Raw genomic sequence first — 16,645 nt, 5'->3', positions numbered from 1 at the left:
AGCATGCGGTAAAACAGAGAGCAGCTTTCTCAGGAACTGATTCCCACATGATTGTCGAGTTCAGGTTTCCAATATTAGGTACAGCAGAGACTAAAGCATAGAATATGATGGAGGTAATTTTTTTTTGATGAATGAAAAAAGAGATTGAGGATCACTTCTGCTGGTAGCAGCTTTACCATTTTACCGTACGAAATCAAAAGATGAGAAAAAGATTTTCAGATTATATTTTATTTTCATAAACATTTGATGTGAAATATCCATATCCCATATAATGTACTGTCAAAACCTACTTTTATTAAATCTTTACTTTTAAGAGCAGAACCCCTGGGACTTGAGACAAGCCTCTGTTCTGATTTTGGGAAGTACAATTCTTTCATTGCTGAAATCCGTAGCAGTGTGTTGCTGTGTAAAGCTTAGGACTTTCATTGTCCAACTATGCCAGAACGACAGGAGTCCCAGGATTTGGGTTTAATTAGGCTGTAACTTTAGTCTTAAAATACCTGGGACTACCCAGGAGATACAATTGTACAATGCAGGTAATTCCGTGATCATCTCCTTATACTCAGGGGCTGTTGTCATCCATCCCTCTTTGCCATCCCACTGTTGGGACCCGGCCACTGACCCCTCTAGATGAGTGTAAAGGGGGCTGTAAAGAATGGAGGATTTGACTCTCCCCCATGGAAGTTGTAGAAATTCCTTCCCCCTTGTCCCCCCTCACGTTGACAGCATGCTTCCTTTAAATCCTTTAACCATCCATTTTTTATCTGATCCATATCCATTCCCAACAGAATACCTGCACCAGACATCTACCACAAGTTTCCATAATGAGTTGCAACTTTAAGGGCTAACCCCTCTTTTACCCCCGTAAACCCGCAGCTTGCTGTGTAGAAGGTGAAAAACCCACCTCGTCTAGGCCAATCTGGCAGTGAGGGAAAATTCCTTCTCAGCCATCTGTTCCCTTCCCCCACCATTCCTCCCGAGAGAAGAGGGGACTGACTGTAATGCCTACAGTGGATCATGACAAAATTTTGTATTATAACTCCTTCCATGAGTGGGACGGTAACTGGGGCACTGCTCACCTGGTCCGGTTAAAGGGGGTTCTCTCGAACTTCCCTGCATATGAATACTTCCTGTTTCTTGAAGTCAGCTGTGGGGGAAAGGAGCAGTGTCATCCCCTTGCCAACTTGGTTCAGGTGTAAAGTTTTCCTGCTTTCTGTCTGGAAAAGGTAATCCGCTTGGGGGCAGGGGCCTAAGCAGGCAATGACCCCTTTCCACCAGCTTGCCATACAAGCTTCATTCCTGCAGTTAAAGGGGGGAATTTTCCTTTTCCGTCCAGCTGAACAAAGCTCCCCTCCCCCTCCCCAACTTAATGCATGGTGAGGATGTTCAAAGTATTGCTGTGTAAAGGAAAAAAACTACTGCAACAAAATTAAAAATATCTGTAGAAGCTATACTGAAGCTATATTATTTCAATCTCTTTTATCACATTATTTTAAACAACAGTAATGTGCTTGTTGATTATTATTTATTATGTATTGCAATAGCAACAAGATGCCCCAATTAGTAGTGGGGCCCTATTCTGCTAAACACTGTGTGAACACCTATGAATTCTCTAATAGGAGATATGAGACAACAAATGGGATGTGACAAATGAAAATGGGGGAGGGCAAGTGAGTGGAATTGCTGCAGTAAGACCAAGTGAATTGATCGGTTGCCTATGTTTATAACTTGATGATTTCAAGATATTTAAAAAAATATTATACACACATGCACATCCCCCTTTCTATACTGAACACCCCATGAACTAGCTGCTCCCATGCACATACAAATAACAATCAGCCCTCCATCTAGCCGTTGATTATCAGTTGGGAGCCTTCTATAGGCATCATAGTAGAAGTAGGTTTAGAGGAAAGAGCACTTGTCTGTACAGACTAGGTTGAGGATTGTTCAATGCATAAAAGTCAGCCTTGGAAGATGCTTGTGGGAGATATTGGCAGTCAGACAGTGGAGGAGGCTTGGTGGGAGGGAGAAGCTATGTAAGAGATGAGCAAATAAGTAGGAAGGGGCACAGCTGTGAAGAGCCTTAAAGATAAGAACAAAAAGCTTGAAAATAATGTGGTGGGAAAAGGAGGGATTTCAAGGAGGAAATGATATGAATAGAATAATGGAGAAGGAAAATGATTTTAGTAGCTGTGTTTTGAATGGACCTTAAGGGGGAGTGGAGGCCAGGGAGGAGTAGTATGCAGTAGTTAAGCTGGGGAAGTGCTGAGAATCTGGACAAGAGTTTTAATTGTATGGAAAAAAAACAGACAGAGCTGTGGAAAACACATTGAGGACAAAACAGCAAAATGTGGACACTGTGTGGTTGTGAAGGATGACGGAGCAGGAGTCAAAGATGACACCCAAATCATGGGCTTGGGTGGCAGGGATGTTGACAGTTTTGTCAACAATGACCAGCATTGGAGGAAGGAGAGTATATCACATAAGTATTCATTAAAGGGAGATAATCTGTAACATTTTTAGAAACAATTTGCAGCTGCAATGATGCAGTCCTGTTGGCTGTTGCCAATAAACTTAGTGTTTGGCATAAAACTTTTTGTGTGTGTTTGTATGAGTTTTGGTGTAATACTAAATATTGATTTCTTTATTACTTTCAGTAGCACAGTCAGCAGCCTTCATACAAGAGTTGATTCATTAGAGAAGTCAAACACTAAACTAATTGAAGAGGTATTGTTTCTTAGTAATGTGTAATACTATTTTTTAACCAGTGGTGAGCATATTTCCTTTTTTCCTCCCTCTACAAGTACAGTCTAATTAACTATACTGAAACACTGCCTAATACATTCAGCTAAATTTTCTCCATCTGAAGAAATAACACAATGGTTGCTGGAACTTGTGGTCAGCTTTATCCCAGTGGACTATTGGATTAGTACAATGCTGTAAAACATTGCAATTTCACAGCAGGATTTAAGAGTATAGAGAAGAACCCTATCTTAAATATGCTGGGAGTTGCTTTCAGTTCCACTTTGTGGAGACCAACTTTGAACAAAGGCATTCTTCAGACTGCCAGTCCTCAGGAGAGCTAGATCTAGTTGAGTGAACAATGTATAATTGTCTCAGCTCAAGCCAAAGGACTCTTTCTCTAAAAGCTCATTCACAATATGCAGGTGTAAGTTTGTCTGCCTCTCTGTGCCAGGTTGGTTGTTTTTTAAACATCCCGTAGTTTCCAGTGTCTTAATACTTGAAGTAGATAACGTATTTGGGATTAAGAGTGGAAGATCAGTTTTTTCCCCTTCTTACCTGCCCTGAAAGAGAAATGGGGAAAATATAATATTTCAACATTTGCCAGTTGAGGGGGCTGTTAGTTTATTCTGGATGTGAACAAATCCAGATAATGAACAGCATGTAAACCGCCCTTTACAAATCCTCTGCTCTCCCCATAGTCCACCCATTCTGACACACCTTCTGCCTAACTCCCAGGATTAAGTAGGAGCCTCTGCTGAGGCCTTTCTTGATTTTGTCACACTGTAGGACTTTCCTGTCCTCAGTGTCCCAGATTTATCTTTCCTTACCCAGGACATTTGCTTGTGTAAGATGCTGCATAATGCAACATACAGTATACCTGGAGGTTCATGTTGAGAAACTGTTTAAAAACAGAAAATATGTCCATTTAACTTGAAGTATATATAAGAAGTTTAAAAGGGGAGAATAAAGGAAGTATGGATACTTAGCTAGAACAGAGTACCAATGAAAAGCTATTCCTCTGTACAAGAGATGTAAAATAAAAAAGATGTTCCTAATTTAGATTTATTCTCACCTCAGTATGTGACTCCTACTATAAATGGTAGTTGTGCATGCATACAAAATAGATGTCTTATTCAGCACACTATGAGACTAGAGTAAGCAGTAATGTTAGCTGTGTACATATTAGAGTAATATTAGCTATGTACATATTAGAATAATTTTGGTTTTTTTTAGTATTCACAAAAATAGTCATACACTTTCTCTCTTTTTTCCCCCTTTAGTTAGCAATAGCAAAAAACAATATAATTAAACTTCAGGAAGAAAATCATCAGTTAAGAAGTGAAAACACACTTATTTTAATGAAAACACAGCATCACCTAGAGGTATGTGAATTCAGTAATTAAACGTTACCTGGTTTATCATTTGAATGTTTTATGTTGGCAACTATAGCTCAGCAAATAGTCGAACTGCCTTAAAACAATTTTATGCAAGGAATACGCTTATGTGATTTTATGTCTTATGAGAAAGCTTATCTAAATATTGTAGGAATCAGTCTAGATTAATTTATTATTCTAAACAAATTTTTAGGATTTTTTTCCTTATGTTTTGTGTTTGATCTTTGAGATTTTACAACTTTCTGTTTGCAGTGGTTAAGGTAATATTTTACTATAAAACTTGTCAGAAAATAATTTGTGTGTTGGACTGGGATATTGTACATCCTGTACTACTCTGAACAGTCATTATGAATAATTTTAGATTCAGTTATTGAAAAATATTTCTGGATAACCTGGAGACCCCTATATTAGTGATATTTAAATAACTGGGTGAATTAGATGCTTCCGGGGTTACTCAGAGACCTGGTGAAATACTGTACCACAAATTACTCTTCCGGGCCTCAGTTCAGCAACATACTTAAGCACATGCCTAATTTTAAGTATGTGAGTTGTCTTCTTCTGGTTAATGGGATTACTCACATGCTTAAAAGTTAGGCATGTGCATAAGTAACTTGTTGAATCACAAGTCTGCAATAAGTTCATTTAATTTTGCAATGTTTGCATTTTTAAACTGAAATGTAATTCTCAGTTTAAAAGTGATAAATACATAATGTAGACAATCTTGGATCTCGTTGGTTCAGTGTGTGTGTTGTGCTTACATAGTGCATTGTGAATTTAAGCAACGTTTCTCTCTACAAATTTGTTACATTAATTATAACAATTGTTATATTTATAAAGAAAACCAGATACATCTGTAATTTCTGCATAGGTAACCAAAGTGGATGTTGAGGCAGAGCTTCAAACGTACAGACACTCCAGACAGGGTCTGGATGAAATGTACAATGAAGCACGCAGACAACTTCGAGAAGAATCACAGTTACGACAAGTGAGTGTATTTAAAATGTGCTATGTAAACCTCGACAAGATTAACATTTACTGTCTCTTTAATACATTATTTGACTATTTCTAGCTTTACATTTTTTCCAGGGGATGTGTGCTGCTAGTAATCTACCACACTGTTTCTCTAACCTCATGAAAAGGTTGTTCCAGGTTTTTGAAAACTTGGAGCCATTATATTAGTATTTCTTTAACAGTAGTGTCACTAAGCATAATTGGGAAGAATATTGATTTTTGTATGAATAATGTGTTGGATTTTAGCAGCTATGTTAATTTCAAATGTTTAGCCATCATCAGTATTTTGAGTAGGTTTCCTATATACATGCATTAAATGTTTTTTCCAGAAGTAGAAATTCTTACTGTTTTTGACTTTTTAATATTGTAAATAAAAAATTGACTTTTATTTCTTAAAATATTGTTTCACTTACAAGAAATTATACAAATTATGATATTGCATAAAATGAGGTGGATTTTATTAAGATACAAACAAATGAACACAAGTCACCAGATGCATGACTGAGTATAATATTTACATAATATTTACAGTATCTGTTTTGCCAAGTTCCACAGAAGGCAGAGATTTGTGAAGGTGAAAGATCCAGCACTGCAGGACCTGCAGTGTCATATCTAGTATTTCCGATGCAAAACTAAGATAAAATGTTGCATGGCTGTTTACAAAATCTGTGTTGACGGAGTATAGGGTTGCCAACCCTCTCGGATTGGCCGGGAGTCTCCTGGAATCAGCCTCAGTCTCCCGGTTGCTATTCAAAACAATCCAGGAGATTTTAACAGGCCTAAAGTCTGGTTGGCGGGGGTGGCGCAGCAGGGCTAAGGCAGGCTCCCCACCTTCCCTGGCTTGGTGCAGCTCCCGGAAGTAGCGGCATGTCCCTGCGGCCCCGAGGTGCAGGCAGGGACGGCTGGGGAATCTCTGTGTGTTGCCTCTGCCCTGAGCGCCAACTCCACAGCTCCTATTGGCCGGGAACAGCAGCCAATGGGAGCTGTGGGGGTGGTGCCTGCAGGGATGGGCAGAGCTGCCTGGCTGCCCCTCCCTGCGCCTAGAGGCTACAGGGATATGCTGCCTCTTCCAAAAGACGCCAGAGGTAAGTGCTGTCCAGCCAGAGCCCACACCCCCTCCTGTACCCCAGCCCCGTGCCCTGAGCCCCCTCATGCACCCAAACTCCCTCCCAGAGCCCACACTCCCTCCTGTATCCCAATCCCCTACCCCAGACCAGAGATCCCTCCCACACTCTGAACCCATCGACCCCAGCCCAGACCCCGCATCCCCTCCCACACCCCAAACCCCTACCCCAGCCTAGTGATAGTGAGTGAAGGTGGGAGAGATGGAAGGAAGATGGAGTGAGTGGGGAGTGGGACCTTGGGGCAGGGGCGGGGCAACAGGGCAGGGAGTGGGGCAAGGGTGTTTGGGTTTGTGCAGTTACTTGGCAACCCTAACAGAGTATAATAAGTGTTTTTGTGCAACTTGTAGGATATAGAGAATGAGCTAATGGTCCAAGTTAGTATGAAACATGAGATAGAACTTGCAATGAAGTTGTTGGAGAAAGACATTCATGAGAAACAAGACACCCTCATAGGCCTTCGACAACAGCTAGATGAAGTTAAAGCAATTAACATAGAAATGTACCAAAAGCTGCAGGTAAAGGAGAACTTTTTTAAATTTTTGAAACCTCTTTGAAGTATAAATGTAAGATATATGTGACTTTTGAAATAGTGCGTGCTACTCATTTGAAATAGTATAGCAATAGAAGAGTATCCGCTTTCTGAAGCAAATAGTTTTTCATCCCTATGTTAGATTCTTGTTTTCTTAGTTTTGCTCATTGTCACTGCTTTTTTAGCTCAGCTCTCTACTTCTGTCTACCCTCTTCCTCTTTCAGAATAAGATCTGCTACCTGTGTAAGTTAACTGCATTTACATAAGGCAGGTTTTATGGAAGTCATTTTAAAGCATCACTGAGATGTATAGAGGACTGAAGCACAAGTGATCATCATGGTACTGTACATAGGGAGAATGATATACCTGGACTTTTGTGCCCCATTTGGGGGGAACCATATTAGAAACAACAGTGAAGGAATTGTAAAAAGTAAAGGAGGATAGTGAGGTGGTTAAATGGGCTTTGAGAGTTATAACTGTGAAGAACAAGTAGGAAAATTGGATTCATATTAATTAGAAAAGAGGCTATTAAGAAGGGATATAACATTCTTTGCAATGCCACAGAAATACTTCTGAGGGTAAGAGGCTCCAGATTTCAGAATTCACAAACTTCAGCTAAGAAATGACCAAACACCAAGGAAATTCAAGAGAAAGTACTTTGTGGTAATTTTCATGTGTGGAACAAATTGTCAAAGGCAGGAATAGAAGTTAGTTATGACCACTTGAGAAAGTGCATATAGAAATAATATTACACGATGCAAAGAGTAGACAAGTAGATGCATGGACCAAGATGCCACTGTCCACTTCTAAATTTTGTGTGTAGAAAGCAAAACAGGAATAAAGATCTGTCTTTAGTAAAGTAAATTGAGACAGTATAGAAAAAGGCTCTTCAATATTATTTTTGGTGTTTATGCAGAGTGTCTGTCAGAGATCTGTAGTTTTTCTGTGTTAATGTGTGTTTTGGAACTTTTGTGTGGTGATATTAACTGGATTTAATGACAATACTGTACCTATATTTAGACCTTGAAGCAGGCATGTTCACAGTTGTCAGAGCCTAGTTAAAATAATGTTAGAATATTAAAATATTCAGCTATATCAGTAAGTAATTTTAGTTGTTGTTCTGGTACAGACTTAAAGCTTTATCGGTGCCTACCATCTTGCAGGATTGGGCCCAGGAAGACCTTAATGTGAACTAAAACTAATGCTTATTGGTGTTGTTGCTATGGATTTAATGAGCTATTTGAAAAAAAAAAAAAATAGCACTGAATTTTAGTAGACTCACAAAAAAGATATTTAAAAGAAATAAACTGAAAAACATGTATTACTAAAGAATGTACACTTGTAAAATTCCAATAAAATGCAAATATACTTTAGACTGAAATTCTATACTTAGATATTTTTCTTGAATATTGCTTTTTTTTTTTTAAAGATGGGAATGTTTTAAAAACAAATAAGCAAACAAATCCCAAAGCCATATTACAAACATTTTCTTTAAGAGAATGAACAAAAGAATCAAAAATATAGTTCAATATAAAACTTACTTCAGGATTAATCTGTTTAATATAGGTTTCTGAAGATGCCATGAAAGAAAAGAATGAAATAATTGGTCGACTAGAGGATAAGACCAATCAGATTACTGCAACTATGAAACAATTGGAACAAAGGTACAGCAGCCATCTCTATTTTACTTACTTTTCCACATTCATTCCTCCTCCCTTACTGCATTCCCACACAGCTGCCACTGAAACTTGACTCTCAGTAGGGAGGTTTAAAGAGGCATCATCTTTTGGAATTGCAACCGGTGTTTTACCGTTGATTTTCAAACACATAGATTTATTTTTTGATGTTGTGAAGGCCATAACTATAACAGGGTTCAAGAAGAACTAGATAAGTTTATGGAGGATAGGTCCATCAATGGCTATTAGTCAGGATGCGCAGGGATGGTGCCTTAGCCTCTGTTTGCCAGAAGCTGGGAATGAGTGACAGGGGATGGTTCTCTTGATGATTACCTGTTCTGTTCATTCCCTTTGGGGCACCTGGCATTGGCCACTGTTGGTAGAAAGGATACTCGTATAGATGGACTTTTGGTCAGACCCAGTATGGCCGCTCTAATGTACTGTAAGAGTGGAAAAATACAGCCATAAACCAAGGCTTTTTATCTTGATTCTGTTTCACCATTCACTGATGCTGGCATTCTGTGCCTGCACCCAAGATTGTTCTTTCAGCTACCAGGCTTGATGATGGCCACTTCAGAATTCTGATTCATTATTACCTCTGTGTTATATTTTAATGTTATTCAATAAGACTTTGACTCACCAAAGCACATGGTTAACTTTAAGCAAGACTACTCACTTGCTTAAAGTTAAGCCTCTGCTAAGTGTTGTGGATCAGGACGCTGGCTGGCCAAGATTCCAAAGCTTACATTAATTGCTTTGGAAACTCCCTTAGTGTAAAGGATGTACACATGAGTATTACACTATGAATTAGTAAAATGAAATGATATAATACCAGTGTGCAAATTTATATTGTGGTTACTATATATTTGTTACATAATATAAAGATGTGACTTGTGTGCTTCAGTTATTTAAATGAAGTAGACTGTATGGATCATTAATATTTTTAATTGTAAAATGTAACATATCCATAGCCCTGTCATGTTGGTGTTGACATGTCTTACCATTGTTTTCTTTTAAAGCTACTTATGAAAAACATAATTATGTATTAAAAGATTTAGTGACATGAATATTCTTTTATTGACATCCTTTCTCCTCTTTTTTTCTTTCTTTTTTTCCTTTATCCCAATTTTTACATTTTGAACTTTACTACCTTTATCTGTCTTTTTGATTTTGTCCATTACATACGTGAAGTGACAAAGATCTGTTAACTCAAACTAGGACTATTGCAATGTCATTTGTGAAATGTGCCAGCAATGAAGCACAGCACCAATACAAACTTGTCAAAGATATATCATTTTGAAAGCTACTTGGCTATGATAGAGTAAAATTTGTATGAGGTGGTTTTAAAAAAAAATAATGGTTATGATCTTAAATATTATAAAATGTTATTGGGAAATCCTGTATTATAACTGGTCAGTAAGCACTAGTGATTTTGACACAATGTCACAGGCTGGAACGACTTTGTTTTCTGAAATAAAATCATCTCCACCCTTTCTCTCCTCCCCTCCCAAAGAATAATAAAAAAAAAAAAATCACTGTAATAATATTGACCAATTAGAAACTAGAATTTTCTAATGCTATTTAATCATTTTACTTTTTTTAATGTTAAATACAAAGTTTATTTTAAAATGTTAGCTGCCTTTATATTTTTGATTTCTCATTGCCCTGACACTTACCTCCAGTTATAGGGTTTTTCCTCACCCTTTATTTATAGCACTTTAAATAAATAAAGAACCTCCCTTTCAATTAATAAAAAAACCCCACATTTTTATTATTGTTGCACTTTCAAGGCTTCTGTATACCAGAGAACATGTTGTCAACTCTTTTAATGTGGTTGCTGGTATCATCGCTTTCTTGAGTAGTGCAGACAGAAGTATTTTTCCTGACAACTGGCTAAAACAGCTTATAAAAATGTGCCATAGGTTCTGTCTGTACTTTACAAAAACAAAACCCAAATAATTTCTGGATTTGTAGGACTCTCTTATACACAGCTAAAACATAGTTCAGTTGTCTAGCATAGAGTAGAATGTAAGATGTTTTAACAGAGCTACTGATACAACTGGATACAACTGAGCTAAAACGAGAACTAAAGACTATAAAGCAGGAACGCCTTATCTACATAGAAATCTTCATAGCTGTAATTCTCCCCAGTACAACTTCACCAGGGGTAGCAATAGTGTAAAGTGTAGCATAGGCAGGACTCGGACATTTAGGGGTAGATCCTCAGATGGAATATAAATTTTCAGCTGAGGATTTGCTCTTATCTGAGTTGCTACCCTGGTGGAGCTGCACTGGATATAGCTATAGAGTTCACAAGCTGCTTGTGGAGATACAGATTCTATAGATGCTAGCACTGTTCTCAGAAAAAAAAATCCTTGTCCATATTAGTCTTGGAAATTTTAATGCAGTTTCAGCTGTAGTTTAGAAAGGGTCTTATTGGTGTTTTTAGCTTTCCTGTTTCATTTAGTTTTTCACGCTTCTCTGCCTCATGGCACAGCAGCAAGAATTAGCCTTGCTGTGCACTAATATTCTCCCTTCTCCTATCCATCCACTTGGGCACTACTTGTATTACAATTACAAACACATCAAGGAACTTCATTACAACACATTGTAGTGTAGAGTGGACCCTAACAGTTTTTCATACCTAGGCTAAATTCAGATGCTTTAAAATAATATGGTTCAAGTCCAGTCTGTTGTCATTTCAGCACTGGCAGTTCTTGGTAACTGTCCCACCAGTGCAGCTTCTCCATTGGTAGCATGAGTGTAGATGGGGAACTGGAGCTTTTATTAACATGAAATCTAGTTCTGCTGAGATGTCTAGTAAAGCTGGTGCACTGTCTGCATGAGCCCTCTGATTGGTTGTCTGGTAGCACTACAATGGTAGGCAGTTTCCCAAAGATGGCCAGTGTAGATGCATACTACATTGTAAAACGTTAGTAGCTGGGCTCCCTAACGTGGTTGTGTTTGTAGTTTAGTCAGGGTCAGTAAGAAAGCTTTTATTTTATTTTACATTTAACAGTGATAAACTGGGATTTGTGTGTTACTCTACATTCAGCTGACTGGGAAGTGATGATTCAAGCCAAGCTTTGAGAGAAGAGCTCCTCAGTTTTATCTGAACAACACTTTGAGGGCTTGTGTACGCTACGGATGCTACAGCAGCACAGCTATGGTGCTGCAATAATGCAGTAGTGTAGACACTTGCTACAGTGACAGAAGGAGTTTTCCATCACTGTAGTTAATCCACCTTCTTGAGAGGTGGTGTTCTTCTGTTGACCTAGTAGTGTCTAGACTGGGGCGTAGGTTGTCTTAACAATGTTTTTTGGGGGTATGATTTTTTTTCACACCCCTCAGTGCAATGTAGCTAGGTCAACTTAAGTTTTAGGTGTAGATCATGTCTGAAAAGGGAGAAAAGAGGCAATTGTAAAATGAGATACCTCAATTGGGATGGGGCTCTGAATGACATTTTACTGGATACTCTAATCTCCCTTATATATCCCAATAAGACAGTTGAATATGGAGTAACATACAATTTTTGATTTAGTGTTTACATTTCAGTTAAATTTAAACCCCATCTTTTTGGGGCTGACGAGAGGGTCAAAAAGAGATAAATCGTAATGCATTGGTGAGGTATGAGTGAGAGGAGAGGGCTATCAAAAACAGGAATGCAAAATCCCTTTAAAATCAAAAGGAAAGGTCTTAAATGAAAGCCTGACTTCTGTTATTTATTCAGTTTTATTTGTTTTGTTTATCATATGGAGCTATTTTTAACTATGATTTTTAATACACATTATTTAAATTATGTAATAATGTTATTTATTAGTGGTTATTCTGTAAGTGTAGTAAGACGCTCCAGGGTGTGTTCTGCTATCTTACTACAGCTGTGTTCTTGCTATCTGATTCCAGTGTTCTGTATTCAGGCTCATGTCTGAATTGCATCAAGCCATTCCAGCACAACACACACTGTCTTATTGATTCATTAGTATAGACAAAGTAGTTATTATACTTCTACAGTTCTTGTAAAAATGCTTCCCACAATAAAACGTGTATGTACGCTCAAAGTTAGAGCAGTAAGTGATATATATCAATTATAAAATCTGTATGGTTATGCTTTGATGGCATCTATTAATAGTGAACATAAAATAAAAACAATTGGAAGACTTTATCTGCTTTTCTTTCTGTAGTGAAAACCAGAAGCTAGATTTCTAGGCATTGTGTGGCTCTCTCGTTTGAGTTTGTGAGTTTCCCCCAATCTTTGTTTTTATTTAGAAATGTTTCTATTTCCCCATTTTTCTTTTGTTTGTCTTCTTCACCCTTTACACCCTAGTTCTAGCCTCAGTTTTACCCAAAGTTGATTTGAATTACACCAGATTGCAGCAAGCAGAGAAGTCTCAAGTGGAAGCTGAGAATGAGGACAAGAAATTCAAACAAGGATGTATGAGTAAATCTGAAAACCTGCAGAAAGAAATCTCCCAAAAGGAGAAGCAGCTGTAAGTATACTTCCCTTTTGGAAAAAGTATAAGACACTTAAAATATTTTTTCCTTTTATGTTGACTTTAAAACATTGTTAACTAAAAATGTAGGGTACATCACATAATATAGGCAGCACATTACTGATGATTTTTAATTGGATAAAGATGCTGTCTAGGAAGACGTATATTAGGCAAGGGCAGGGTGGAAGATAATCTGTCATTCCAAGTAAATCAAGCTACAAATGAATTTTTTTAAATAGCTGTCCAGCTGGAACAGATACAGTCTTTATTCACTAGGGAAACAGTAGTTAACAGGAACAAAAATTCTAAATTTATAATAAACTAGATTAACCCACATTTTATTATTGCAAACCCTGTAGATATAATAGCATAAATTTACAGAAACTGCATAGAACAATTAAACTATCCAGGCTTGAAAAAGAAGCCAAAATCTTTCAAAGTGTTGGTAGCTGAAAGGCACTCATGAAATCCTTGAGTCTGCTAGAAACTGAAATATTAAATCAAGGAATAAAAGCCAAATTCTGCTTTTACACCTGTGGAATTCCATGGACAGGTATTTGGTCCAGAGAATCAGTGCAGCCATAAATACTGATGAAACAGTCAGGAATAGCAGTAATTAGCACTTAAACTGTGCTATCAGTGCTCTTTATGAACATCCTTGTAATATCCATGTGAAGTTGGGTGGTATTTCCCCCTATTTTAGTGAGAGAGAGAAAGAGAGTGAATGACCTAAGACTACAGCAAGGATTAGTGCTTGGGAGTTCAAATTTTCCAATCTTGTGTTCAGACCCCATTGCCTCTCTTACTGATATGAATATCAATACTTGTTCAACCATCATGACAAATGTTCGCTTTACCACCACAGTCATCTTCACAGATTTTGGCAAAAGAGCAGTTCAAACCTCAACCTTAGAATTCCGCAATTCTGAAACCTCAAGGTCATGTTCACTTCTGATCTTTTCCAACAAACAAGATGCTGAGGTAGTGTCCCAAAAAGTAAGTTTTTCCTTTAAAAAATGACTTAGCTATCCTGTTATAAAATCGATATGGCACAAGTTCCTCCTGAAAAACTTTCATAACTACAGACAGATCTTTCCACCTTCATTAGGTAGTAGGATTTCAATGCAGCAGTTTACTCTCATCTGCCATTAGTTTGTGTTTTCTGTGAAGCTATAAGGAATCATCCTTTGTCCATTTAAGTTGATGATAGAATGGCAACAGTGGATCTACTGACAGATTGGCCCCAGTTCCGTTAACTGTAATCCAGTAGCTGTGATTAGTATAAAGCAGAGCCTCCTTTATTTCATCTGTTGGATAGGAATTTCAATAATATCCAGCAACTCAAAATACTTTACACTGTATTCAAGATACCTTAGAAGTTATATATTCTTAATTCTGTCCCTATAATCTCCACTCTGAAATTGCAAATAGAGGCTTTCCATTTAAAGTCTTACTAATACAACACCTTTTGTGAGCACTAGAAATGCATTTAACCACTCATCTTTTCTGACATACACGTTCTGTATTATAATAAAGCTACATGACACTTAAGACAAACAGGAAAGTTCTCTTATTTGCATGTTTCAGTTGCCAAAGAATAGTTACTAGGACAGCAAATTAAATCATTGCAAAAGCCAGTTCTTCAGATTTGTTTGACACCCTCAAAGCCTGTCTCAGTGAAAGCCCTCTATTTTCTTATAATTTGTTACACTTGTATACAAAATCTTCTTAGGAAATTGCAGATAAATGTCACAACATTAAAAATAATGAACTTGTAAACAAATTAAAATAGCAAACTACTGTTGTTTGTTGGGCTGGACTGATAGTGAAACTAGAAAATTGAAAAGGGTTTATTTTGTTAAAAAGATTATACTGAAATGCACCATGATGGTCTTTTGTTTGCAATTCTAGTGTTCAACTGGAAACAGATTTGAAGATAGAAAAGGAATGGAGACAAACCCTGGAAGATAATCTGCAAAAGGAAAAAGAAACTTTATCTCATCTGAGAGTAGAGACCCAACAAATAATTTCTCTTAAAAAAGTAAATTCTGGAGGAAAACTTTTCAAATTCACATTAGCAGTAATTTAAAAGTGAACTTGCCAGGCTTTTAAAATATAAATTTTAACTCTCCCAGATCTGAAATCCTTAATAGAACAAACGTTTCAGCTTAAAAATATAAATAAATTAAAAATTTTTTTTTGAAAAGCAGTCCCTTCTGACCCCAGTAGACTTGAGTTCAGGATTCTGTGTTTTCCATAAGGAATAGTGAAATCCACATTCTCCTTTCTGAATCGAACTGAAGGATATCTCACTATAATCTTGTAATAGACCAGTGAGGGTAAATGTTCTAATCCGTCAAACCCCATTTATCTTGCTACTTAAAAATTTCATATCACTAATTTCTATAGTATCTTTACATTTCTTTACCTTGGAAGTGATTGAAAAGAAGCAAATATGTGGAGGAGGCACTAAATAGTCTGCTTGGTCCTTTAGCATCAAACTGAAATGAAATTAATTTGTGAGTTGCTACTGTTGCTCTTAGAACTGGATCTGAGATTTTAAGAGAAATAGATATTTTTATGTCCCAACCAGACTCCCAACATTCACAATTTGGTACTGGAAAGGCTGATGTTAGAGGATCTGTTAGGAGTTCCTGAAATCCTTTTGACACACCTAGACTACTTAGAATGGTCAACCACAAGCAGAATAAAATAATCAGAAATCACTGTTGGGATTCAAGTAGAGTAAATTCTTTTAAGAGAAATTCAAGAGGCTAAAAAACATGAGGAAAATGGAGTCTGCCCAGACTCTAAGGCTGGGAGGCACTGCTAAGGGAGAATAGGTCTAACTAACAAACTACTATGGGTAAGAGAGTTTTTGAAAAGTGCTCAGTAACCTTAAAAATTGCCTGAATATATAGAAATTAATGGACTGTACCATGGGTAAATATACAAAAAATTGCATAGATTCAAAATGTCATTTTAAGTTTAAAACAATTAAAATCTTTCAGGCTGAAGGAAATTACACAGTCAAAAATAGAGAAAGCAATAGATTAGTGAACAGTCAGGGGGATAATGCATGATCTGAAACAGGAGAGCAGTGTTTCCACTGTTGTGTATTAGCAGACTCCCAAATAAAATACTAAAAAGAGTTACAGAGTATATTCACAGAAGGATATTCCTTAATGGAACGGGTATTTATTGTATACCTCTCTGACACACTCAGTGTGATAGGATTTCAGGAACCTACTGTTGTTTTCAAGTACCATAATTGGAAAGAATCCACCCATAGATGTTACGGTTTTTCAGGATCTACTTGGACCAATAGAACTAAAATATATTCTAGAGACATAAACTATAGAGTTAAATTATTTGTTTCAGTTTCTTTAGTTTTTCAGGAGCAAGTAACATAAAGCATATTTTGTATTTAGAGCAGCTAGCTTAACTAGTAAAACTCAGTTAATAAATGTGAGGATATTAGTGTCTCATTTAAGACAATTTGATCCTGAATTTTGCCCACTGAGGCACTTATTAACAAATTGCCATGTGTTCATATACATTGCTGCTGGATTCTCTAGGACTGGTATCAGAGCTGTATACCCTCTTCTGTTGGTGTAGCCCTCTCAGCTGGCCTATCATAGCCTGAGATTGATGGTATCCTTAGCAAGAGGTAAGG

General features: G+C 37.2%; 1 protein-coding gene across 1 annotated transcript in view; it reads left to right on the top strand.

Annotated features, from left to right (window-relative positions):
- Positions 1-16,645, top strand: part of RUFY2 (RUN and FYVE domain containing 2) — a 60,294-nt gene that overhangs the window by 28,169 nt on the left and 15,480 nt on the right. Inside the window, exons 8-14 of the mRNA XM_032795250.2 lie at positions 2,658-2,727; positions 4,026-4,127; positions 5,008-5,124; positions 6,622-6,789; positions 8,370-8,467; positions 12,847-12,966; positions 14,881-15,010. Of these exons, the coding sequence (XP_032651141.1) occupies positions 2,658-2,727; positions 4,026-4,127; positions 5,008-5,124; positions 6,622-6,789; positions 8,370-8,467; positions 12,847-12,966; positions 14,881-15,010 (805 nt within the window). The remainder of the gene's footprint in view (positions 1-2,657; positions 2,728-4,025; positions 4,128-5,007; positions 5,125-6,621; positions 6,790-8,369; positions 8,468-12,846; positions 12,967-14,880; positions 15,011-16,645) is intronic.

The sequence above is a fragment of the Chelonoidis abingdonii genome, chromosome 15 (assembly GCF_003597395.2).
Source record: "Chelonoidis abingdonii isolate Lonesome George chromosome 15, CheloAbing_2.0, whole genome shotgun sequence".
Taxonomy (NCBI): Eukaryota; Metazoa; Chordata; order Testudines; family Testudinidae; genus Chelonoidis; species Chelonoidis abingdonii.
This window is presented reverse-complemented; position numbering and strand designations above follow the sequence as displayed.